The sequence below is a fragment of the Bombyx mori genome, chromosome 8, assembly GCF_030269925.1.
Source record: "Bombyx mori chromosome 8, ASM3026992v2".
In the NCBI taxonomy this organism is placed as follows: Eukaryota; Metazoa; Arthropoda; class Insecta; order Lepidoptera; family Bombycidae; genus Bombyx; species Bombyx mori.
This window is the reverse complement of record NC_085114.1, coordinates 1,801,285-1,829,194: the sequence shown is the minus strand read 5'-3', so window position 1 is coordinate 1,829,194 and position 27,910 is coordinate 1,801,285. Positions and strand designations below refer to the sequence as shown.

The 27,910-nt window shown below is 34.7% G+C and overlaps 1 protein-coding gene and 1 long non-coding RNA gene across 2 annotated transcripts in view; one reads left to right on the top strand and one right to left on the bottom strand.

The window, feature by feature from the left end:
* The first annotated feature begins 988 nt into the window (after positions 1 to 988).
* Positions 989 to 8,701, top strand: LOC134199225 (uncharacterized). The gene is made up of 2 exons (XR_009973609.1): positions 989 to 1,822; positions 3,746 to 8,701. It is a non-coding gene; the product is annotated as an uncharacterized LOC134199225 (long non-coding RNA).
* Positions 8,702 to 9,996: 1,295 nt separating this feature from the next.
* LOC105841518 (uncharacterized) overlaps positions 9,997 to 27,910 on the bottom strand; it is a 97,264-nt gene continuing 79,350 nt past the window's right edge. The window contains exon 3 of the mRNA XM_062669578.1: positions 9,997 to 16,657. Within this exon, the coding sequence (XP_062525562.1) occupies positions 16,600 to 16,657 (58 nt within the window). The 3' untranslated portion in view covers positions 9,997 to 16,599. The remainder of the gene's footprint in view (positions 16,658 to 27,910) is intronic.

The following is a 27,910-nucleotide window of genomic DNA, read 5'->3' as shown; positions in this document are numbered from 1 at the left end:
CGCCTTATCACCTGTAACATTCTCTCTGTCTTTCTGTCCTTATCCCACAGTTACTTTAGGTAGGATCTCTTGTGAGTCCGCACGGGTAGGTACCACCATCGTGCCTATTTCTGCCGTGAAGCAGTAATGCGTTTCAGTTTGAAGGGTGGGGCATTGTAACTATACGGAAACCTTAGAACTCATATCTCAAGGTGGGTTGCGGAATTTACGTTGTAGATCTCTATGGACTCAAGTAACCACTTAACACCAGGTGGGCTGTGAGCTCGTCCACCCATCTAACCAATAAAAAAAAACAGTACGTGGGATTGTAGCAGCGCATCCTCTTATCTTGCTGCAAAGGGTTTTGGACGTCAAACTTCCTTGGGTTATATCTCCCAGTATCTCCATTCATCTATCATCTCCATCAACGGCATATCTTTTGCAACGTGCCATAGGAACAAAAGACTGTTCTTGTTTTGATGATAGAAAATACTTTTCTGTTTCTTTTTTTGGTGTTTCTTCTACGACATCCTATTTGGATCTATGATTTGAATTTCAAATATCAAAAGATGTAAATATCACATTTTATTCGTATTTCTATGTATTTTCATACATTAAGACTAAAGTATATAATTAAAATAATTTGTTGTGTGATTAGATTCACGCCATTGCTAATTTACAGCTACTTCGCTACACACTATAGACCAGGGGTGGCCAGCTTGATTAAAACCAAGATCTACTGTTTACTGACGAAACACTGTACAACCTACCAATGACATTTCTTGAAATTTAGTGAAACAATATAGTTCAGTATACAAATAAGTAGTATATTTTCTTTTATTAAAAAGATCGCGATAGAGCTGAAATCATTACATAGTATAAAACAAAGTCGCTTTCTCTGTCCCTATATCCCTATGTATGCTTAAATCTTTAAAACTACGCAACGGATTTTGATGAGGTTTTTTTTTTAATAGATAGAGTGATTGAAGAGGAAGGTTTATAATCGACGCTTGAAAGGCAAACGTGACTAAGCGACAATGCGTGAACTTTACAGTAGACTAATTTAAAGTTGAAATACCTGAAAAAATATATATTTTAACGAATCCAGCTGTAGGATTGAAATGATTTTAATAGACCTAGAAATATATTTTTTTTTGCGCATCAAATATGGTTATTGCCTATCATTTATTTACAAAGCAGTTATTGTCGCTTAGTCACGTTTGCCTTTCAAGCGTCGAATTATGTATAATAACATCCATTAAATAGTGGAGAAATCAATAATAAATTACAGTTTCCGAAGCGAAGCGAGGGCGGGTCGCTAGTTATATAATAAAAGAGAACTATTGTGTGGAAGAGAGGATAAATAATGTGACTTAATGTTCATTAACAAATGATACAAGATGAAGATGATGCGTGCAGCAATTGGTGATTACGTTGCGTAGTCTGTTCTATGTATTTATTTATTTTTTGTCTTGCCACGATCGACCGGACGATCGCGATCTACCGGTTGGCCACCCCTGATCTAGACAAACGTTAGACAAATTCGATATGCCTTAGACGAAGTTATTGAGATAGCTCTATATATGTTTGGCACTTGAATAAGGATTACAGTAGAGGCTAGATTACATTGCCAGAGCTTCCGTAGGGCGATCGAGGCGTCTCTGGCGACGATGACGATGTCTCCGCCTACTCCTCCGCCCATGGACTCCGACCCTGAGCTGCAGGAGGCGCTGGCTCTGTCTGCGAAGGAACAAGCCACAAGAGCTCAACAGTTGGAGGCAGAACAGCGGGCGCTCGATGAAGTTCTACGTCTCTCGCTAATAGACAAGTAACAAGACAACTGGTGAGTTCATTCTATAATTTACATTTTATTAATACGCTTTTATTAGCTTCAGGCTTATGTGTATGTTTGTAACGGAATCTTTGAACACGATTTTGACCCTCTTCAAAATGTCGGATTAACTCGAAATTTGGTATTAAGGACCGATGACAATTCTATATTAAAAAAAAAATGAAAAAATTGAAATTTAACTAAAAAATGAAAAATAAATAATAATTTAAATAAACTAACAAAATACGCTTTTATAGAAAATCCAACAAAAAATAGATAATAGAAAATAAATTTTAATAAATTTGTATTAAAATAGTGTAAGAAAAAATGATTTTATTATAAAAAAGCGTGGGGTGCTTTCCAGGATGTTATCCAAATAACCTACTCATATCTGTTCATACAATATTTATAACTACTGATACCATGAACATTCTGAAAAACATCCCACGCTTTTTTTTTTACAATAAAATCATTTTTTCTTACACTATTTTTAATTCAAATTTATTAAAATTTATTTTCTATTTTTTAGTTGGATTTTCTATAAAAGCGTATTTTGTTAGTTTTTTTAAACTATTATTTATTTACAACTAGCTGTGCCCGTCACTTCGTACACGTTCGATTTAACAAAACATTATTTTATTTGAAAATAATATCAGATTTTTTTCTAAGATATAGCGAGCCTAAGTTACTCCTTATTACATCAGCTACGTGCCAATAAAGTTCCGTCAAAATCGGTCCAGCCATTTCAGAGCTTAAGCGAGCGCCGCATTGATTCCTGTCAACCGTGTCTAGAGAAGGCTATCATTCCCTATTCTCTAAGGCAACCTAGACAAGACAGAACCAAGTTTGTCGTGGGTTATGATGTGGATTGGAGGACTAGTAGTGTGTGGTGGCTTTATAGCATAGACGTTCTAACGAGCTCATGGGTTCATTTGGTATTTCTACCGGAGCTCATAGGCAACACAGCCTGAATGTCCACCCACCTTGAGGCATAGACAGTCACCCTTGTCACTGGTGGTAGGACCTCTTGGGAGTCCGCACGGGTAGGTACCACCACCCCGCCTATTTCCGCCGTGAAGCAGTAATGCGTTTCGGTTCGAAGGGTGGGGTAGCCGTTGTAACTATACTGAGACCTTAGAACTTATATCTCGAGGTGGGTGGCGCATTTACGTTATAGTTGTCTATGGGCTCCAGTAACCTCTTATCACCAGGTGGGCTGTGAGCTCATCCGTCCATCTAAGCAATAAAAAAAACTTCAAACCGGAAGGCATTAATAATCCCGCCAAAAATGGGAAGGTTGGTGATACCTAACCGTGCGAGATTACACTACGGTCTAGAACCAGTGAAAAACTAGCTAATATCAAGGAAATTGAATAAGTACGAATGACATTCGGAACGGCGGTCCACCGAGCAATATAGTAGTATCCTCTCGATGGAAGATTTTCACTTTCTCGTCTATATCTATACTAATATTATCTATATCTATATATACTAATATTATAAAGAGGAAAGATTTGTTTGTTTGTTTGTTTCGAATAGGCTCCGAAACTACTGGACCGATTTGAAAAATTATTTTTCCATTAGAAGCCGACATTGTCCCTGATGAACATAGGCTACTTTTTTTTTAAAAAAAAATTATTTTATTTTTTTGGTTTCATGTGTGTTTTAATGTTTCCGAAGCGAAGCGAGGGCGGGTCGCTAGTCTGCTATAAATAAACAAGTTTATACGAAACGACATACGGATTTGTCTCGAACGATCTATTCGTCGGTAGCTAGTACAGATTCATGGAATCCCGTAGACACGTGATTTACTTGCGTGACCCCTGACATGGGTGAATACTCACCGCCAAACTGACCTGACCTTCGACAGTCTTCCACCGCAATAAAGAAGGTTTAAAATAAGTAAATTTTTGGAAATTTTGTCTTTTTTTTCAGAAAAGATCTCACCATCCGTGCGTCCAAACCAAATGAAGACTTATTCCTACTAAGTTTTATTGTTATATTACATAATAATATACGCTAAATTATTAGCATAATAGTAAAACTGTAATAATATAATATGATATAATCTAGTTTTTTAAGTAATTTGACTTGTACGGTTGTATGAAAAATAGTTTCATCAAGGGGTGCGATTGATCATTTGTTTTAAGTAATTATATCTTGACTAGATATTGAAAATTTAAATTCCGTGTAAAATACAATTTTAAGGTAATGTTTTTGCAAGATACATACATACATAACTTTTTTTTTGAGTTTTGATAGGTAGGCACGTCTGGGCGAAGAACGAAATGATTTTATTGTAAAAAAAGCGTGGGGTGCATGGTTTCAGTAGTTATAAATATTTTATGAACAGATATGAGCAGAAGGGTTATTTTGATAATATCCTGAAAAGCACCTCACGTTTTTTTACAATAACATCAAATTTATTAAAATTTATTTTCTATTTTTTAGTTGGATATTCTATAAAAGCGTATTTTGTTAGTTTTTTTAAACTATTAATTATTAATAAATGATAAAGGTGTTTTGACAAAAACTGAAGTCGAAATATTTTTCTTAAAACAAACTGATAATCCACTTCACGGTAGTTATATCATATAAATTTGACATCTTTTATTTTTATTTTACAGTAATGGTTACTATTTATTAATATGAATTTGTTCTATATTTATTGCGTTAATAAAATTGTTATATTTACTGTTTGTTAACTTTAGATTGATCCGAGCGACAGTTGTTAATAGAAAAAAGGTTTTTTTTTATCAACAGTTTTCGATTATCGATCTTTTTTTGAACAAAAACTTAAACCTTTGGCGACTGTCCCGCGTATCGTGCTACATTTGACGGACTATACGCTCACATTGCGCCATAGATGCATTTGCAATATGAACATCTATTTTCTTCAAAGAAACTTTTGTTTCTAGTTTTATTTGGGGATGCAACTTTTCGATGATTGAAATGACTGTAAACTATTAAAACGAATCGCGAAAATATTGAGCTGATATTTTAAAAATTCTGAACAATGACGTCACTTCCCGAACATTGCTTCGCAGAATCTACCACCGGATCTGAATCGCGACCCTCTGCGATGATCCGGTAAGAAACCCTGAGCTAACTATTTATTATGATTTACATTTGAATGAGGACGTCAAAAGTATTATTCGAAGCCAATACAATACTGATAAATTGTATAATAATGTTTTCGTGGTCATCGGATGCCCGAGAATGTGATGTCCGTCTACGTTTGAATATTGTTAAGTTAAAACTCTATTTAACACTTAGGAACACTTTACAATTCGTTCTTCCGCTTCGCTTCAGGTGATCCGTTCGCTGTTTCGCTTCGACTAGATCCGATTTCTAACTGCCTACTTTTTTTTCCTACTTAAGCTGATAGCCTTGAGAGGCTACATCAGCGTCGCCTTAACTAGTCCTTCGTGTCGTCTCTGCAACGCTTTTATAGTCGACGCTACAACTCTACAATTATCGAGAACATTCCCGATACGACGAGTAGTTCCGATATGTGTTTCCGCTATTTGATAATAGATGGCTTTACAGTTCTCGAGCATTTTTGATATCACTATATAGGTCTTTTGATATTCGTTTCTGCTATTCGACGACAGATGGCGTTACTCTTATTCGCGTAACAATATTAAATACCGTGAAATTTTGTAAAAACATGCTTTCTCGACACCCTTTTTTTTGCCCTTGTAGGCAGACGAGCATACGGCCCACCTGATGGTGAGTGGTTACCGTCCCCCATTGAATTCAGCAATTCCAGGGGCAGAGCCAAGCCGCTGCCTACACCTATTGTACTTTTCGCGCAGTAAGAACCAATACTATCTTGAGGTCTGGCAGTTAGACTAAGGTTATCATTTCCACGATAATAGGATCGCTGGTATCAGAACATCTTCTGTTTTAATGTTAGAGTATTGTATCACTTCAGCATCTCGCGTACCACACGTGCAATTAACTTTTCTTCAGCCAATATTCAATTATATTTATTTTTAGTATTTTTTTTAGGAATAATTAAAAATACGTATTATTTAATGATTGTTCGACTAAGCTCTAGTACTGTTAGTAATCATCAGAGATCTCTGTAGTGAAATTTTATTTAGACGAAATACGCATCTTCCAGTTGTTTTTTTAAAGATTGTTGTTAAGAGTACCGTGTCTTGCGGTTCTGTTTGCTTAGTGCGAGCGTTATATTTTACAAATTTGTATGGAGTTTGAACGTTTGCCTACGTTTGCTGCTAGGGGCGCTGTTCCAACTCCATACAAGTTTGAGTTAACTTTTAAGCTATCGAGAGTGTTAAAAAAGTCGTACTAAGCACCCAGACGCGACCGACGTCAGTCCTATGATCAAACGAGCTAGTGACCTGTCCAACCGGGTGCGCTCGGATGTATGTTTTTTTTTGTCACAAATAAGTTGGTACTGAAATTGATGAAGCTAAACTTTAGAAAACTAAAAGATTCGCTTTCTTCTGTTTTAAACAAAATAATTGTCTATGAAGTTGATGTATATGTAATACGTAAGCAGTTAAAAAGAAAGAAATGAATTTATTTAGTTTGAGTTGAAATATATATATAGCAATACTTATTATGGCCGATTACTAAGTAAGTGAACATTTTCTCTGCGAGATAATTAATAAAACCTTTTCGTTACTTGAGAATCACATAGAGAAATTGATTACAGAGCCATCTAGCAATTTTTATTGGAAACAAAAATACGAGCTACATTTTAAATAACTATTAAAATACCATTGCTTCTTTTTTGTCTTCCGCGAACAAAAATGCCAACCGTAAATAACATTAAATAATTAAAAAAAAAACGTCCGAAACATTATGAAAAAACGGAACTGATTTTATTTAACGGTAGGGAAACATTATGCTGGTTTTAACTGGATTTTAATCTTAGGCCTAGGCCGCACTACGGTTTTTCCCGCGACTGATTTTAAAACCGCGAAATGTTACAAAATTGTCACGGAAAAAACCGTAACAAAATTTGTAATCCATAGAACTAGGTATCCGTGCACGCACTATACGTAACAGCGGGCGGTTTTTTGAAACGTCAAATATATTTGCGAAATTTTGTTTCCATAAAACTGGCTACTGATATCCGATAGTAATTGAAAAAATTCTCTAGGGGTTTTCTTAAATTTTGATATTTGTTATGAAAGATTTTTTTCTCAAATCTACGTATTCGTTTTCGTGTTTCATAAACTCACACGGTTAATAACCGTTGCGGTTTCACCGTAGTGCGGCCTAGGCCTTAGGCTGGATTACTGATAACTTTAGATTATCATTGTCAATTGTCCGATTAAACTATATATCAGTATTGGTAAACATTACATAAATTATGAAAGTAAACAAATTAAATAGACATAATATTACAATTTCAAAACGGTGACTAATTAATTAATTTCTAGTTGCGTATAAAATTTATGGGTATTGTTCAAATTGTTTTATCAATTAAGCGTACCTCACATACTTTCGTCGTTATAGAAGATTCAAATTATATATTATTATGAACATTTTTAGGTTAACAATTTTCGATGTATCTACCACCAAGTCTTCGTAGTTCACGTACTAAAAATGACCTGCCCCAATTAGATGCCTTAATGGCATAAATATTAGACATGCGTGTGTATAGACGCTGACGCTAGATATGTATCCACGTAATTAAATAAATAAATAATAAATAAATAAATATTTACTAACAATCACGCCACGTTAACTGGTCCCGTGATAAGTTCGTAAAGAACTTGTGTTACAAGTACCAGATAACGGATATAAATGTAAGATTTTTTATTATACACATACATATATTTAATAGACATCCATAACCCTGGAAAAGACATTTATATTTATCATACAAATATCTTCCTTTGGCGGGATTCGAACCCGCGACCTCCTTGTGTAGTGACCATGTCACTTACCACTACACGAGACGGCCGTTAATTGTATATTTAGTGTTAGGAGGCCACGCACCGTCTCGCGTGAGGATTCACTTAACACGTTAACTTTTTTTTCCTACCTATTCTAGTAACCTCGAGGGGTTATTCTAGATTTACCGAGCTAGTAGGTGAGCTCACGGGGCTCAAACCGGAGTGTTGCTAACACTGGCCCTATCAAGAGCAGAGCTTCGCAGAATCTACCACCGGATCGGAAACGCGACCCACTGAGAAGATCCGGCGAGAAACTCAGTGGGCTTCGTCTATGGGTTAATTTACTAGGACGGTGACCGCTGCTTGAGGTCACGTTGACTGCGTTGGACGCTTTGAAAAGGCCCATATGCGACTGTTCTAGACAGAACAGAACAGTGTGCTTAGTGCGAGTTTTTTAACGTTCTCGATAGCGTAAAAGTTAACTCATATTTGTATCGAATGGGATCGTTTGCCTACGTTTGCCGCTAGGGGCGCTGTTCCAACTGTGCACACAGAACAGAACAGAGATAGACATAGTGCGCCACGTAGGACACCGGTGACCTACACGGCAGTCAAGGTGTTAACTTAACCCAAAAAATATTCGTCCAAGATAAACGAATAAAATTCACAATAACAAAATCATTTTGTAAAAGGTAAGCGTTGTCTAGCTCTTTACACAAAACGTTGTTGCAAGTACATATTGATGACAGTTTAAATTTTAAATGACACATGTCATTTTTCGTAATAAAATACTAAAAAGTCAATTTTTTTTTTTAATATTTCTCTGTCAAAAACAAATTGCGTGAATACGTATCTATTGGCACGTAACTACTGTATACATTAGACTATTTGTAACTAACTGATGATTCTGTAATTGTTTGTAAAATGTACAATTTTACTGTGTTGTTCTTCTATGTATGTTCATAATATTCCATAATGATTATTCCAATAAAATTATTTACTTTGAATATTTTATGTTGGTTTTATTTGTCGATGCCTCGATAGTGGCCATAAGTTAAGTGGAGCTTGTCGTAAATGGTAATATCCATTACAAGGCTTATGTTTAGTTTTATTCACATTGAAGACTAGCCTTTCGGTTTCAGAAACTACCAGTTTAAGACACGTACTGGTAAGCAGCGGTTTGGCTCTGCCCCTGGCATTGCTGAAGTCCACGGGCGACGGTAACCACGCACTATCAGGTGGGCCGTATGATTGTCGGCTTACAAGGGCAATAAAAAAAATTAACTAGTCCAATTGGGAGTCAGTTTGAAGAGTGACTGTAACACTACTTTTACCTATTAATTTCGCGATTTATTTTCATAAGACTATTCTATACGTTTTGATTACCTTTTTTTCCTGCTTCAGCTGTTAACCTAAGCTGGGTTATGCCAGCGTAACCGCACGAGTTGATTGCCAAGTTCAGTAGCTGACAGGGGATTCTCTGTTGCCTCAAATGAAGACAAACATCTCATCCGATGCTTTAGGGCAGGGATTCCCACACTTATTTTGTCTACTGCCTACTTTAAGAATAAATTATTTTTTAGCGCCCCCATTTTTTCACCTACTTAAAAACCACTATAGCGGTAGTTCAGTCAGTGTCTAAGAGTCCCCCTAGATGAAATTACAAATCGCTTCCCAAGCCTCTACACAACGCCCCCATTTTCTTTCTGGGTCTCTTACCGCCCCCCTTTAGGCCTGCAGCGCCCACAAAAGGGCTTTATCGCCCACTTCGGGAAAGGCTGTTTTGGGGTCTAAAAACAACGAGGGGCACAGCGACGCCGTTATCTACGGAAAAAAACGATGTCTGCTCCAAGCAAAGAGCACTGCCTCACTGGTACGTGTCACTGTCGTAAAAGGAGACCACACTAAATTCCAAAGAATAATGAAAGTAACAGGCCGTTAAATTAGTTTGAACCTTAACCCATTGGGTGCGGAACGTCGATATGTCGACTCTATTAATACGTATAAAGTGCGGAGCGTCGGAATACCGACTATTGCGCAGTTTCATTTTAAGTATTAGGTATCAACCTGTACAGACTTGTTTTAGTGCGTGCACGTACCTATGACATTTTTAATAACTTAATAACATCTAGAAATAACCATTTTAAACTTATTTTGCTGTGAATTTAGCATTGATTTTTGTATTTTTTTTATAATGTACTTTATTCAAAAATCCTTTTGCAACTTCTGCAAAATATGTGAAAATATGCTAAGCACTAAAAGGGTTAAATTCAAACAACGGGGATTGTTTTGAAAATAAATGAACACTCACAGTTTTATCTATGTATTTAAAATTTAATTTTCGTTACCTATATACAAATTACAACATTCACTATTACAATAAAGTATTAGTTTCGTACTATATTTACAGACGTAATACACTTTAGAAGCGTTATTTCATTTAGTCAAGTCAAAAAAATTCACGACAAAAATTTTGGAATAATCGAGAAAAATCACGAACAATAATAATTCAACAACGGTATTTTAATAGCAAACGGGGATTCAAACCGAATTTCAATTTAATTTTACAGAGTGGCAACATTAACTGTTTGAGGTTATACTTCTTTTTGCGTTTCGTTTTTCAATAGATGACGCCATGATCAACGAAAACATAAGCTGGAATTGACCGATAAATTAATAATTTAATGCGTTTTAATGTTACCAGGTATGTACAGTAGTGAAAAGTCATTTAAAATAGATTTGGTAGTAAAATTTGACCGATACCGAATGAACCGTACTACGTACCAACTAAATCTGATTATAATAATATAAGGAGAAATGTTACAAAAACTGACAATAAAAAATTCTATAATCGACAAAAGAATTACGTAACACAGCAGTATTCTCGATCGTGATGACATTTGCCGACATTGGTACGGCCGCCCAACTTCTGCAACAAAAAACATCTTAAACACAACATTCCGTATTTATGTGAAAGAAGTATAAACTCTAACACGTTCGTTGAGTATCCAACCTCAAGTTAGGCGATTTGAAAGACGAAAATAAGATTTTTTAAGATATGTACACGTACTGTTATCCATAGAATGAGTTTAATATGATTTATATTCAATGATGCTTATTTGGAATTACGAGAATACATTTTGGCGCTAAAAGATCCCCGTTCCATAAATTTATGTGAATAATAAAATTCGTACTTACTAATACTAATTGATAAATATTCCCAAGGAAACTAACGAGAACAATTAAAATCATCGTAAACTTAAAAATAACGAAATAAATAGATTTTTTTTAATAATAAAAATGTTTACAAACATTAACATGCTCGTATGACTACCTACAAAAAAGGTCAACTATTATCACTAAAAGTAGAAACTAGAAAGTTACAACCTTACAGCGCCATCTGTTATTATTGCACAGGACTGAAAATTTATTCTAAGTAGTCATAAGAACACGATTTTTTTATTTAATTTTATAGGTAATATTAATGTATTATTATAATTTTGATGCTAACACAGACTTTGTAACTGGCTAAAATGAGAGGAAAAACTATATTTTATTGTATTTACTTTATTTACAATGTAATATTTTGACAATTGAAAAGTTATGTACTAGGTAAAGTTAATTAATAAAAATATTTATGGATCATTAAAGTATTATTATTTCTGTCAGATATGCTAAGGTTCTCATTTTAACCAGAATTAAATATGAACAACAGTGAGAATATAATTACTGTTGTGTCGACGTACTTAAATATTTTAATTCTACAGGTTGAATTTCAAAATTGTAATGAAAAGGTTTTTCAACGCCGCATGTTATCTAGAGCTCGAACTATTTTGTACTCAACTCAGGCCATGAATGTGCTGTTATAGTAAATAAAATTCAACCTGTATTGTATACCACGTATATAAAATAAATGCATCAAACGTCACTTGTCTAACTACAATAACAAAATACATACAGTCCAACATTACAGTGATTGCACTCATTTGGAAATACCTACGCGCCGAATTTACCATAATTAAACAATAAAAATATTTTCTAATACACGCACACACCTACAATCGAGTTCGATTTTGTCGCATTTACATTAAATATATGATTTTGTCGGTATTCGATAACTAAAATACACCGAGATTTATAAATTTTAATAAACTTCATTATTTATGTGTAGTTGTCAAACTAGAAACTAGATGGCGGTACTTTCAATTAAAACTACATCTAGACCAGGGGTGGCCAGCTTGATTAGAACTAATATCTACTGTTTACTGATGTAACACTCTACAATTTATTAATGACATTTTTTGAAATTTAATGAAACAATGTAGTTCAGTGTGCTTAGTGCGAGTTTTTTAACGTTCTCGATAGCGTAAAGGATAACTTATATTTGTATGGAATGGAATCGTATGCCTTCCTTTGCCGTTAGGGGCGCTGTTCCAACTGCATACAAAATTGGGTTAACTTTTACGCAATCGAGGACGTAAAAAAACTGTATACAAATAAATATTATATTTTCATTTATTGAAAAGATTAACATAAAGCTGTAAATATTTAATAAAAGAGAACTATTGTGTGGAAGAGAGAATAAATAATTTATAATGTGACGTAATGTTTATTAACAAATGATACAAGATGGAGATGATGCGTGCAGCAATTGGTGATTACGTTGCGCAGTCTGTTCTATGTATTTATATTTTTTTATTTTGCCACGATCGATCGGTCGATCGCGATCTACCGGTTGGCCACCCCTGATCTAGACTACCGTCTGATTAAGACGAATATATGTTTAAGAGAAATGCGAATTCCAACAGCAACGTGCAGATGTTGTGCACTAGTTGTGCTTGTGTGCTCAATCATCAAACACTCGAGACAGGTGGGCAGTAATTAGAGTAAGCAATTCCGTTATCATTGCACGCTTACGCGATGAACTGGTCTGTGCGAACACAAACATCTTTCAAGTTAAACTTTATGATTGTGTTTGCTAACTACTTGACCTAAAAAGAGATCATAATCAATTCCATTTTTTTTTTTGTAAAACCTCGGATGATATATTACCAAGATTGCCAACAAACAGAATTTCATTTTTATTTAAATAAATAGGTAAAAAATATATCGAAGGGTGAAAGGTTTTTTGGTGCAACATTGGAAGTGCTCTGAGGAATTGTTCGAGATGATACCTTCATCTCGTTTTTATCATCGCACCGCCCGCCACCGAAGTACAGTTCATCCCTACTACCTGGAGCCACTGCGTTTATCGACAGTGCGTTTCCAGACATTTTTTTGCCACGCACCATCCGGCTTTGGAATGAGTTCCCCTCCACGGCGTTTCCCGAGCTTTATGACATATCCTTCTTCAAACGAGGCTAGTGGAGAGTACTTAACGGTAGGCAGCGGCTTGGCTCTGCCCCTGGCATTGCGTAAGTCAATGGGCGACAGTAACCACTCACCATCAGGTGGGCCGTATGCTCGTATGCCTACAAGGGCAATAGAAAAAAATTACGTAGTTTTTTTCTCTCTCAATTCTTTGAGTCTTGTAGGCCAATGATGGTGACGTAGAAAACAATGAAACACAGAATCGCGTCTGCTGGTTATAGATGTAACGGTAGCCCGTTAGACTCGCGGCGCCGCTACTACTGAATTCTCGACATCTACTCATGCGGAAACTAACAGTTATACTCGTAATAACATCTGCACTACATACTGTTTTCTCGTTAAGCTGCGTGAATCTGTGCGCTTAGTGGGAGTTTTTTAACTTCTCGATCGGGTAAAAGTTAACTCAAATTTGCATGGAGTTGGAACAGCGCCCCTAGCGGCAAACTAAGGGAAGCTGTTCCAACTCCATACAAATTTGAGTCAACTTTACCCGATCGAGAAGATAAAAAGATAACAATAAGGTACACTGATCGAATTGTGAAAAAATCTAACACTGTCAATGTAAATTTAGTAAAATTTAGAGATTCACTATTGTCTTGTTTGTTAGCATCCTGATTGACGTATTCAGGAATGTCGCGATTAGTCTCCGGGGTCGATCTTAAATTGTTTTCGTCTGCTTTTATATGGCTAATACAGACAGTCAATGTTTGCGTGCAGGCCAAGGATGTCGCGTAAACCTAAACCAGCCTTTCCCAAAGTGAGTGAAAACGGCCCCCTTGTGGGCGCTTCAGGCTTAATAGGAGGCGGTAATAGACCTAGAAAAAAATGGAGGCGTTGTGTAGAGGCTTGGGAGGCGATTTGTAATTTCATCTAGGACTGTTAGACACCGACTGAGCTCCCGCTATAGTGGTTTTTAAGTAGGTAGAAATAATGGGGCCGCTAAAAAATAATTTATTCTCAAAGTGGGCTGTAGACAAAATAAGTTTGGGAACCACTGACCTAAATCAACCTGTATTTTGGTGCAAGGGGACACAAATAGGTCATTGTATTAATAATATAATCAAATCTATTAATTTACTATCTGTTTACGCTATCTGCAATGGATACATCATTTAACCCATTAATTGCTACGTAGGTCACCGGTGCCCTACGCGGCGCACTGAAGTAAGTATATCGTTTTTTTGTCACTAATCGCCTGGATTGCCTAACTTTGCCTTCTTTTGTTTTTAATGTATGTTTTAGTCTATTAGGTCTCTTATAAAATAGATTCATTCTTAATGTCTGAGTATTCGTTGTTCCCAGAGTCTACTAAATATTCCAGCCCTTAGTAAGGATATCGAGGAGAGTAATCAACATAATTACTTCAGTGCACCGTTGACCTACATAGCAGTCAAATCGCTAAAAATTTTCTGAACAGGATTGAGAGCGAATCGATGATAGACCCGTTCCCATTCCTCCTAATATCAATGTCATTACTATACCTATCACACCGGATATAGAGAAAATTTTGGAACGAAGTTCCTTATGGGAAGATGCGGAGGGGATTACCCTAACCGGGAAAAAACGTCCGTAACGTAAGATTTTTATTATTTATGTATAGTCTTAGTATGATGGCTATACAGTGTCTAATGTATAGTTTACGTGACGACGGTTATTATTATAATTCATACAAGTAGCTGTTTCTTTGTATATTATTATATATTTTTTTTATAAATCATTGTGAATAAAATAAAGTTGATAACATTGTAAAGTAGTTTTTTTTTTAATCAATAAAAAATCATAATATAAAATGTATATGTACCCGAATAACTATTTTCTTTATACCTCGAATAGAACTTAAAATTAATATTTTTATAATAAGGAACTTCGTTCCTATCCGGTGTCCCACGACACCACACATCTTTTTTTTTTTAATTTAAAATGGTTTTGACCATTTATTTAAGGAATTAACAATTGTTTGGTAGATATTCGTACAGACCAGCTCAGGGTGGGTGCCTCCGAGAACTCCACAACGGACGGATAATTTCGTTCATCGACGACCTCTATATAGAAGTAGTTCCGTTTAACTAAACAACGTGTGCTTCAACGACATGCTATTTTAATAACATTCTATTCAATTTGTAATTATCATAATAAATAATGTAATAAACATTATAACGAATATTTATTTAATAGCTTATAATAATACTATTCGAATATAAAGAAATAAATACATTTCTATGTTTTCAGTAGAGATTTGTTGACTAAATTAAAATAATAATACGTCATAATCGTAACAATATAAATTTAACAGTAACAAAATAAATGAACATAGAAACAAATAAATTATAAGAAAACAAGATATAAAAAGTATTAGGTAATCAATAAATTTGTTTTTTTTTTTTTTTTGTTGAACCATAAGTTAACAGTAATGAGATAGGGATGATTTAGATGTAAATTCTGTGATTCCTTCCGAGCTTAACATTATGTAAGTATACATTACCTAAGTTTAATATACAAACAGAATAGTAAAATTCAATAATAATCAGTTTTATTTTAAAAGGTATTGCGAAATTGTAGCGACAATGCGGTCAGTGAGACAATCAATTGTCAATTGTAAGTAGTATTTTTTTTTTTAAATGTTTACTTCGAAAAGAGTCCAAGAAATGAAGTGACGTAACAAAATTACATTTCATGTTACGACTTCAATGAAGTAAGAATGTATGAATTGTGCAATTTAAAACCGTGGAATTTGTTTACCGTCTCATTAAACATATAAGGACTTTTTGGCGGGAAGGCGAGGAGTGAAGTTGTGTGATTTGTTTTATTATGTCTATTTAGTGTTTCTTCGGGTTTAAATGTGTAATAATGGTGGTTTATTAACTGTTTAATGTCGGTGAAAGTGCACAAATGTGGGAAAATGAAACAAAGCCGCTGGACGTAACTTCTCGGGATCCTCCAAAAAGTCCACTGAAAAAATCTTAGTAAATGACCACCATTTTACTGAGATTATATTTCATCCCAGTTGATCAATGTCTCAAATTAATCATCTTCATTTCATTTCACTCCATATTTTCATAAAAATATGAATATTAATTAAAATAAGACATGACCTAAAGGTCTTGGTTACCAGGTCATAAAATCCATTAAAAAAATTAAACATATAAGGCTTTCCGCACAACTAAGACATCGATATGAGAAAACAATGCACGACGATAGTTCACTATTACAGTTACGTTTTATATAACTTTACAAAGATTCTATTTTCGTTAAGTTTATCACTAAGTAGATATTAAAATACGCTTATAGTTTCCGTCCAAGAAGATATATTCAACCACTTTTCACTTAGGGCCTTTGTTGTTTTTAACGGACCAAATAAAATAGCACATAACTAAAAAAAAACGTTTTTTTTTTGTTTTTTTTCAATCACGTCTTTATGGTATTGTTGTTTAGGTGTATGTAATGTTTATTTATAGGTTTTTGTATTCCGCGTGAGACCGGCTGGCGCTCCATCGGCTGCGATCAGTGATGGTGCGCAGGGGGACCGCGCGGAGCCCTAGGTCAGTCCCCCGTCGCGGTCACAGTTGTCCAATTCCACGGGCTGTTGTAGCTTTTTTGGCTGGAAAAAGAAAAAAATAAATAAATATTTTAATATCACGGCATTAAATTCTGTAATTCGTTGTGTTGCAAACAGTACAAAAAGTTTTTGTATATTATTTATATTACAGTGAAAATGGGCTTCGTCATAGGAATCTATACTAATATGGCTTGCGGAGAGTACTTAATGGTAGGCAGCGGCTTGGCTCTGCCCCTGGCATTGCTGACGTCCATGAGCGACGTTGACCACTTACCATCAGGTGGGCCGTATGCTCGTCTGCCTACAAAGGCAATAAAAAAAAATTATAATATATAAATCTACAGTGGTTTTTACGGATGTTCCGTTATAACTACTGAACCATGCATCCGATTGACTTGAAACTTGGTATCCATGTAGAAAATACATGTACTTAATGGATAGGCTAATATTTATATGAGTGTCGGACTCCCTAATAATAATGATAATAAATAATAACGTTAATTTTAAATGCCCAGCGAAACGGGCGAGTACGGCTAGTATTCTTATTATAAAATTTGAAAACAAAAATATTTGTCACGTAATTTACAAAACATGTCCGGGCACAAGCGACAGCACTTTGCGACAAAAACAAATTGCCAATGACATGTATTTTGGTCTACTCTAAGCACTAAAGCACTTCAGCTTTTAACGTTAAACTTCAAAAGCACGCTAAAAGGGAACGTGACGTGGACTCTAAAATTTCAATTATCGTAAAAACGTCGATGCGAAACGTGCTTTTTACAAAATATTACTTTGTATTTTTTTTGTTTTTAACCGACTTCATAAAAGGAGGACGTTCTCAATTCGACTGTATGTTTTTTTTCTTATGTTTGTTACCTCATAACTTTTGACTGGGTGAATCGATTGTGATGATTATTTTTTTATTAAAAAGCTAACGCTTCCCGTGTGGTTCCATTTTAATTTAGTCCAGTTCTGATAATGGTTACCATCAGAAACCTTAAGTCTTATATTTGCATTAAGTACGTGCGCGACAAATAGACGAATAACCAATAACTCAATATCACGCCAACCGATTTCGATGATTATTGTTTTTAGCGTATATTAATTTGTTTCCGAATACCTTTTTTTTCTATTTGAAGTCGGTTTTTGTTAAAGCATGTCTATTTACAATTATTTGTTCTCATTGTCTGCTTTTTTTTAATGTTGTATGCTTTGCATGGTATGCTTCTTTTTTGAATATAATAATATGTATTTTAGCGTGCTATTTATTTAAAACACTTTCGCTGGCAGTAGCGTCGTATTTGTTCTTTTTAATTTGCTTTTAATTATTTATTAATTTATATGTATTTAAGCGTGCTATCTATTTAAAACGATTTCGTTAGAAGTAGCGTCGTATCTGCTTTTTTTAAATTCATTTTTTATTTTTATTTATATGTATTTAAGCGTGCTATTTATTTAAAACGTTTTCGTTGGAAGTAGCGTCGTATTTACGATTCACGTTACCGTCGCCCCATTAGCCTTTTGACCTTATTAAAGCCAGCGACTGGAATTGGCCCGCATCCTGACGATCCGAGTCTGGTTACTGACCGCAGATACGAATTATACATGTTTAATTTCGGAGTACATCAATCATAATTCAAATTCAAATTCAAAATCATTTATTTCAACTTAGATGTCAGCATAACACACTTGTTGAATGTCGAAATCTATATATTAATACGTGAAGCAAAAACTTTGTATCCCTTTTTACGAAAATTGCGCGGACGGAGGAGTATGAAATTTTCCACACTTATAGAGAACTAGCGACCCGCCCTAGCTTCGCTTCGGAAACATTAAAACACATATGAAACCAAAAAAAAAATAAAAAAAAAAATAAAAAAAAAGTAGCCTATGTTCATCTTCTAATGGAAAAAGAATTTTTCAAATCGGTCCAGTAGTTTCGGAGCCTATTCGAAACAAACAAACAAACAAACAAATCTTTCCTCTTTATAATATTAGTATAGAGTATAGATATAGAGAAGAAGTGCACAATGCTAATATATTTTTTAAATAATGCATAAAAGATATATTAAACCACTAAAGAAAACATTACACACACTACATACCATGTATTTGACGCAACACGCATGCATACTATTTATTGTCAAGCTATTGTTCTTGACGTCTGTTGTCAAATTGAGAATAGATTAAATATTGTTTGTATTAATATTTTTATAGTGTAGTCTTGGCGAAATTTGTGAGTATAGAAGTATATAATACAATCATAATAGTGTACAAACTTACAATTACAATTAATTATAGTCGAATTTCGACTACTGCGTCACCCACCTTGAGATATAAGTTCTAAGATCTCAGTATAGTTACAACGGCTGCCCTACCCTTCAGACCGAAACGCATTACTGCTTCACAGCAGAAATAGGCGGGGCGGTGGTATCCACCCGCGCGGACTCACAAGAGGTCCTACCACCAGTAATTACGCAAATTATAATTTTGCGGGTTTGATTTCTATTACACGATGTTATTCCTTCACCGTAGAAGTCAATCGTGAACATTTGTTGAGTACGTATTTCATTAGAAAAATTGGTACCCGCCTGCGGGATTCGAACACCGGTGCATCGCTCAACACGTATGCATCGGACGTCTTATCCTTTAGGCCACGACGTATTCAATATTCAAATAAACAAATAAAAGTCGATGATAGTGAACAACGAATACGCTCTGTTACATTCAACTAAAATAAACAAAGTCGAACTTGACCCAGTTGTTATAATGAGTATTATTTAGTGAATTAATACGAAAGACACACACTGCACGCGACGTGCCTGCCTGCGTTCTTTCAATGCATTCATTATGCGGTGAGGTGGGGTCTTACTGTTAGAGTTTAGAGGTAAATATTTTTCGGCCGACCCGCTGGCCTTCCTGGAAGATAATCGTGTACGATCTTCGTCAAATCTAAGTGAACCTCTTGTACGTTGTAAGGTAAATAACTAAAACATCAAATTCATCTACTAAGGTAAGTTGTCTTTGAGATCCAGATAACCATTTAACACCAACAAGATCTTCCAGCCCTTGGACAGCACGTAAAAATAAATAAAAAATAAAAAATATAGTAATACATATTAATATGGTGTTTAGATGTATTCGGTCTAATATCACAAGTAGAAATTAAGATTATAATTAAAAAGTTCTTAATTTTTCTTCAGTTGTAGATAGGATTAAATCACTTTTACGACTTATTACTCGTCATTATTTTATAACGGGAATTATAAAATTTTATAAAGTATAATTTTATACGTTTTCGTAACGAGCACGCTTACAATGTAGCCCCAACTTTACCTGCCAGCCGATATCAAATTATGCGGCTATGCGGGTGGTGAACTGATGTATGACGCGCCTTCACCACACAACGTGTTTATGGCTGTTAAGATTTACATTAACATATTTTCCAATTTAGATAAATCATAATTTCTGTACGCTTTGAGCCCGCACGGGGTGGTATCACAAACCCGCTAATTCTCGCCGTGACGCAGACGTGTTTCGGCTCAAGGAAATTCGTGAAATTATTGTATAGATAAATGGAGATATTTGTTAGAAATAAAATATGAAATAGTTCAAAATGGGTGACAGAATCGATCAAAAGTATTCGCTTGTAGCGGAAGCCATTAAAGAACACAAGATATTTAAAAGATGCCTGAATTGCTCTAACGACATTTTCAAAGTAAATTTTCATTTCAATAAAATCTGAAACCAATATTTAGACCGACAGTTTAGCGAGAAATTTCAACATCTAGTTAAAAGATCTTCCCTTTATTCATTACCCCAAACGTTAAACCACTAAAATACATAGAAAAATATGGTTATCGATTATTTTTTTCATTTAATATTATCTTGGCTTTTTCATCATTAACTTGGCTTTTTTCTTAAAGCATTTTTTGTTCATTTAGCTATCTATCAATGCCCGTAACATATTTGTCCAATGTTATTAAACGGACACTCATGTAATATAAACATAATTTAATCAGACTATTTCCAACGGGCCGATAAACACAGTCAAATTGATTGGTTGGTAGTCCTGAAAAAATCCAGACCAATTCATAATCTAAAACCCTAAAGAAAATAGAGACTTCAATTTTATTACACAGAGTACTTTGTACAAGACTTGAACGATATCAACTCAATTCAATGTTTTTAACAGCAGAACTGCCACTAGCCTAATAATCAAGACAATGTCTTCGATCCAAATCAAAATAGAACAAATTCCCTTTGAATAACAACTCCGAAACAACTGACAAAGTCTATAATACCGAATAAATTATTCGTCAGAGAACGTCCTTCGTGTGGATAATTACAAGTTCATTTTAGGTTTATGTCTTGTGAATATGTTTTTTGTCTATTTACGGGTAAGAACAGATGCTTAGTGAATATTTAGAACGATCGATAATCGATAAACGCGCTGTTGTTACAGTAACAGGGTGATGTAATATAGAATTTTAAGCTCAGTTGTCAACTGAATGAATAGGACCACTTGAGAAATGAAGCTTTTTAGATACAAACTAATAGAACTCGCGGCCCATCTGCTATTAAGAGGTTAGCCCATAGATATCTTAATGTAAATGCCTTGCCACCCGGTCATCGTTCTCGTCGAACCCGTCGCTTGAGACGAAGGGCTCGGCGAGTAATTTAACCCACAGACACAGCCCACTGAGTTTCTCGCCGGATCTTCTCAGTGGGTCGCGTTTCCGATCCGATGGTATATTCTGCGAAGCACGGCTCTTGCTAGCAACATCGTCAGGTTTGAGTCCCGTGAGCTCACCTACTATATAGTTAAGGTTACGCTGAAATAGCCTCTCAAGGCTATCAGCTTAGGTAGGAAAAAAAACCTTTCCGTGATATACGTGAACGAAATCTCCTTGGTATGACTGCTTCGCGGCCGAAATAGGCAGGATTTCGGTACGTAACCGTGTGTGGAATAAATTGTCAATTTAAATTAAAGTTTAAAAGAAATATATGTTAAGGCATACGTGGCTATTGTGATTTAAAATACACAGATTGCTATATAGAATTTTAGTGACGCATAACTGAGACACTTGAGTTTTTTAGATCGTGTAGAAGAAACCGCGCGTGGAACGAGCTACCAGAACTGCTCCAGAAACTGTTAATTCTGTGCGCAAAGGAACGTAAGCGTCTGTATTTTTTTATGGAGGGTAGAGGTAAAGAGAACCGTCTCTGTGTGTGAAAAAGTGTTCTTTAAAATATGCTTAGTAAGGGTGGCGCTACAGTAGCAACCGGGTAGGTATTTTTTAAAAAGACGCTGAAAGTGAATTAAAGAATAAGATAGAGAAATAAAAGAGGACGAAAGAACTGTAAGCACTATAAAAACACAAAAAGTATTTTATTTAAAGCTGATAAGAAAATGCAATCGAAGTCTCCACGTTTTACCACAGCAATAATTCTAGGCTATATTGACGAAATTAGTTTGGACTACATAACATGTGAGGTCTTGTATATTACACTGTCACTAACTACTCTAGTCATTAAATTTATTAAATTTCCTAACTCAGCATACTTCAATCAGTTAACAACTGCTTAATTCATATCATACCCTGTGCCTATGCTAGCGCAATTCTGGAGGATTTTTGAACTGTTAGTGCTGAAAGTGAGACACTTTTTCAAGCTTCTCTCATACGAGACGGTTCTGCTTACCTACCTCTACCCTCCATAGTTTTTTTGACAGTATTGAATTGTTGGCAGTAAATAGAATACATATATTAAACAAAAAAAGTCGGTTGTAACTATAATCTGTTTTACACAGAATTCCAAAGATCGAAAACTGTAAAATGAAAATAATAAAAGCTAGATGAAGCCGTAAAATTATTAGTTTTCATTAATCTCATGAATTTTAAACAAACAAATGTTTGAAAGCAAAACATTATAGAACACGCCTGATAATAAATTTTAGGTATTCAGGTCTCAGGCATTAACGTGAAATACCAAGTTTTGACCTTATCGAGTAAATGCAATAAATTAAATGGTATGTATCTACATAAATGGAAAGGGTAAAGTAATATTTATTGAGACATGAATTCGTTAACGTGGAACTCACGTAATTCGTGACAACAGATTCATAGTTCGAGATTGTAAGTAAAGTTTTTGTTTTACGTGAAAAGAAATATTTCTATTGAAATTATCAGGACTTTTTGGTGGGAACGTGAGTAGTGAAATCGTGTGATTTTGTCTATTTAATGTTTCTTCAGGTTTAAATGTAGGTATAATACCGGTGGTTTATTAAATGTTTAGTATCTGTGAAAGTACACAAATGTGGGAAAATAAAACAAAGCCGCTAGACGTAACTTCTCGGGATCCTCCAAAAAGTCCACTGAAAAAGTCTCAGTAAATGACTACCGGTTTACTGAGATTATATTTCATCCCATACATCTCATCTCATTTCATTTCATGCCATTTTTTATATTAATCAACTTCATATTATCATTTTTCATATAAAAAAGTATATATACATAATATATATAAAAGATTAGGCTGTATGGTATGACACCTTTGCCTTTCCAGTTCGAAAAATAAAACTACTACTACTGGTTGAAAATAACATACAAAATGGCGTCGATGAATATTATCGTGAAATTGCCAAGTTGCAAATAAAACATATTTAAGCCCTAGACCTATCTAGGGTTTGTAGAGTTTAAAGATAGTGATGTAATGTATAAGGTGTTAAGGAATCTTTCATTTAAACAAAGACTAGAGGCAGCGGTTGGTAAATTCGAAGAGCTGAGACATTTAATACGTAATGAAAATCGTTTTATACTTTTATAATTTTCCCAAATACAGATAACAAGTTTACAGCGACACACACAACGCGCCTTTTCTCCCAATATGGCGCTTGACGATGATAGCAATCAGTCAAAAATATATTTTAACGAGTTTCGCGATTGAGTAACATTTTTTTATTAAATGATAATAATAACAGAACTACGCAGTTTTGGGGAGGATTTTTCACTTAACACCGGGTGGTTCCCATCTTCCCTCGTCTATGCAATAAAAACGAAATCCAATTATTCGTTTCCTTATAACTAACAGTCCGAATTAATTCAAGTAACAAAACGCACGCCGCATTCACTAATGAACGTGTGAAAAAACACACACGCGACAACAGTTGTGAATTTTATTGTTGTTTACGAAACATTACTGAATTACTTACTACTATTTAATTGTCGCTGATTACTTTGAATAATTTCATTTGCAAGTTATTTTATTTTATTAGGAAGACAAACAGTCAACTTTAATTATATAAACTCTAACCTTACAACTAAACACCATTTAAATGTCTCCGCATTTAAATAGCTACAAACGATTGGGGCGTCGCATCGCCTAGAATTAAATAATTAAAGTAAAACGTAAAACAAAAACAAAAATAAAACAATTTCAGAAAAAAAAACAGAAAAACGTAGTAAATAGAAAATAATTAATTAAATATTTGCATTCAACCATCGACTGATTAATGTTCTCCTAATACTCTTAGTAGAAGTGTTGAAAATGTCCAGTTCAGGGCAGTCAGCTAGAGCATTGAAACTGTTAGCAGCTCTTATAAAGTATGCATTACGTCTGTAATTTGTACCACCACGAGGTACTCCGAACTTATGGTACTTATGGAAATATGCATTTACGAATTCATTAAAAATGTATTTTATGTGAATTCCAGAATATGTATTTGCGTATCAGGTACTTATTTACGCTAAAACCAACCAAACAACCAACTAAATATTATGATAAATTGTCGAGACTGTTTTTAATCAAAATCTTAATCACATTTGATTAAGCCGAAAAATAATTTTGCAATAATAAATAAAATATTTTTAAGGACAAATATAATATTTTTTAGGGACACCCTACATTTATTTAATAGACAGTAAGTTGTTAAATACCTTTGAAATTCCACCTTAGAAACGGATTGCTAATATCCCGCCAAAATACGTAATTGTGGTCGCCCGACGCTTCCTGGCTTTAATGACGTATAATGATGGATAATGGGTGTTATTATGGTAGATGGATAAGCTTAGAGATATTGGTTTTAATAGTGCTAGTTCATATTGGCCTCAAATGCAGTCACACAAATAAAGATATGTTTCGCCAAATAAAATCAAAAATAAAATAAGAAACACGCTATAAACGCTCTATGTTAAAATACGCTGTAGCAGTCTGAACTAAAAAATATTATCATTACACTTTTATCTCCCGGTGATTCATTAAATTGAAGTATTAAAATTATTGTATTACCGTCTGTCTTTGACGCGTAGTCAAATTTTCGAGTCAATCAGAAGGGTTCAAGTTGGTGAAAGTTAAGTGAATAAGTATTATAACGTAATGAATAGATAGATCATGTTAAAAAGTTTTGAAGTCGTCGTGGCCTAAAGGATAAGACGTCCGGTGCATTCGTATGAAGCGATGCATCGGTGTTCGAATCCCGCAGGCGGGTACCAATTTTTCTAATGAAATACGTACTTGATAAATGTTCACGATTGACTTCCACGGTGAAGGAATAACATCGTGTAATAAAAATGAAACCCGCAAAATTATAATTTGCGTAATTACTGGTGGTAGGACCTCTTGGGAGTCCACACGGGTAGGTACCACCACCCCGCCTATTTCCGCCGTGAAGCAGTAATGCGTTTCGGTTCGAAGGGTGGGGTAGCCGTTGTAACTATACTGAGACCTTAGAACTTATATCTCGAGGTGGGTGGCGCATTTACGTTGTAGATGTCTATGGGTTCCAGTAATCACTTAACATCAGATGGGCTGTGAGCTCGTCCATTCATCTAAATAAATAAAAAATAATAATATTTAGGTATTATTAAGAAATTTCGTTCATTCAGTTTCGTGGTTTAATTGACACTTTTGATCACGCTATTTATGTTTAATACACATTCTTTTATAAACTTCAAGACTTAAGAATAAAAATAGAAGACAACAATTGAAATACATAGTCCTAATAATTATGTCGACCAAAGGTACGAATCTAGGCATATAAGTATTAATAATTCCAGCAAAAACTTTGTAACCGTTTTTACGAAAATTGCGTGATCAGAGGAGTTGGAAGGAGTGAAATTTTCCACACTCATAGTTTATATAGAGAAGAAGTTCAGAACGCTAGTTTTTTTAAATTATGCATAAAAAATACATGACACACACTACCATGTATTTGACGCACAGACACGCATATACATATATCCTCTTTTGTTTATCGTTAGTCTGTGGTCAAATTGAGAATAGATTAATTTTATTTGTCTTTAATATTATTTATCTGTAGTGTAGCCTTGGCGGAATATGTGATAATAGAGAATAGTCTTTGACCATAGACGCTTATTCATGTTCAAACTTATAATTTTAATTGTGATCGAATTTCCACCGCTGAGCGACCACTAGTTCAAACAAATAAATGATTTTTCATATATTTTTAATCTTGCAATGTTCTCTCTTCTCTGTTCTCTGGCTGACCTATCTGCTTATTCAGCAACGATTCCATATTACCGGTAATGTACATATGTTACTTGGTATACATTGGCATTCCTTGAACCAATTAGTGAGAACTGCGATTGGCGCAACGCCCCGTTCACATGGCAATTGTGCCCATGAGGTCGTGTCGCCGGACGCGCGAAGGTCACTTACTCATAAATAATTTATTGTTTTATACTTACAATATGAAAAAGAGGCAATTTAAATTGCATTCGGAAAAGATTTATCTATATCTATACTAATATTATAAAGTGGAAATTGTTTGTTTGCATTGAGTAAGCTTCGAAACTACTGAACCGATTTTAAAAAATCTTTCACTGTTTGGAAGCTACACTATTCGCTAGTGACATAGGCGATAATCTTTTTTGAAAAAAATTTGGGATCCTTAGTAAAACTCTAATAAACCCAAGGTGTAATAAATTACCTAAAATATTCTTTACATCGCGTGCCCTGCGAAAACTATTGATGATAGAATAAAATAATGTACTACGACTTTGTAGAACCCACTATTATTTACAAAAAGTGTCGCGACAGCATAATATGTCTAACTATATTATAATTATGCCACAATAAGTGTTCTTTTATTAAAAAAATAAAACAACTTCAAATATCGTTGAAATTTTTGTTAAAGACCCGAGTGGAGCCGGAGCGTGCCGCTAATCGTAAATATATTTACATTTCCCTTGGTTCAATATAAAAGTGTTATTTTTTATTATTATTTATTTATAAAATCCATAGTTCTAAGTATTCAAGGTTTGTGGAATGTTTTATTCCGTTTAAAACTTTCCGTTGTCCAGTGGCGTTAGTAAAATAGCCTATTAAATGAAAGGTAGGTACCCCAGAACAACCAGTTGCAAGACGATCGTTTCGCGTTACCTAATTTGTTACATATTCCTATCGTTAACTTGGCTGTCAGTTGCAATTGTACTATCGAGACATACAAAATAGAAAAGAAAAAACCAGTAAGTACCAGATTATCTTTTGCTTATCAACAGATTTTCGTGTCTTTTTTTGATTAGAAGTTATTAATGTGCCTTAGCTACTACCAATAGAGAATTTGGAAACATTATTTTTTAATTAAACGAATTTAAAACTTTAGGTCTGAGTGATTTAGGTCGATTTTCGGTCATTGGATGTTACTGGTTAAAGGAAATCGATAAATCTCCACCGAGGTGTATTCTGCTCAGATAGCGAAATGGAAGCGGTCATGCGTTCCGATTTGAAGGGTGGGGCAACAGTTATATAATACAATTGGGAGTTCGACCTTATTTCTGAAGGTGAGCGGCGGGGTTCAACGTTCTGTGTGCTTAGTGCGAGTTTTTTAACGTTCTCGATAGCGTAAAAGTTAACTCAAGTTTGTATGGGTTTGGAACGTTTGCCTACGTTTGCCACTAGGGGCGCTGTTCTCGAACTAAGCACACTGATCCCCAATTCCGCGGTATCCGCATAACTCTTGGCCGTCCGAGCTCTTCCAAATGTCTATAGAAAAATATATTTATTTAAGTTAAAAAAAAATAAAAAAAAAAATTACTATTTCTGAACGAACATTGATCGTTAGAAACGCTTTTTTTTCTTTATAGTGAGAAAGGGAAAAGAGTTATCAATCTATATATTGTTACAGGCTTAGGTATTTTGAAAACTCAATTCAGTTACATTTATTTTATATATTTTTTTTTTTTTTTTATTAACTTTTATACCAATAAAAGGCGTAAATATGCGTCCTTAGGAGAGCCGTATATACTTGCGCCTTTTGCCGTGGAGAACTTGGGG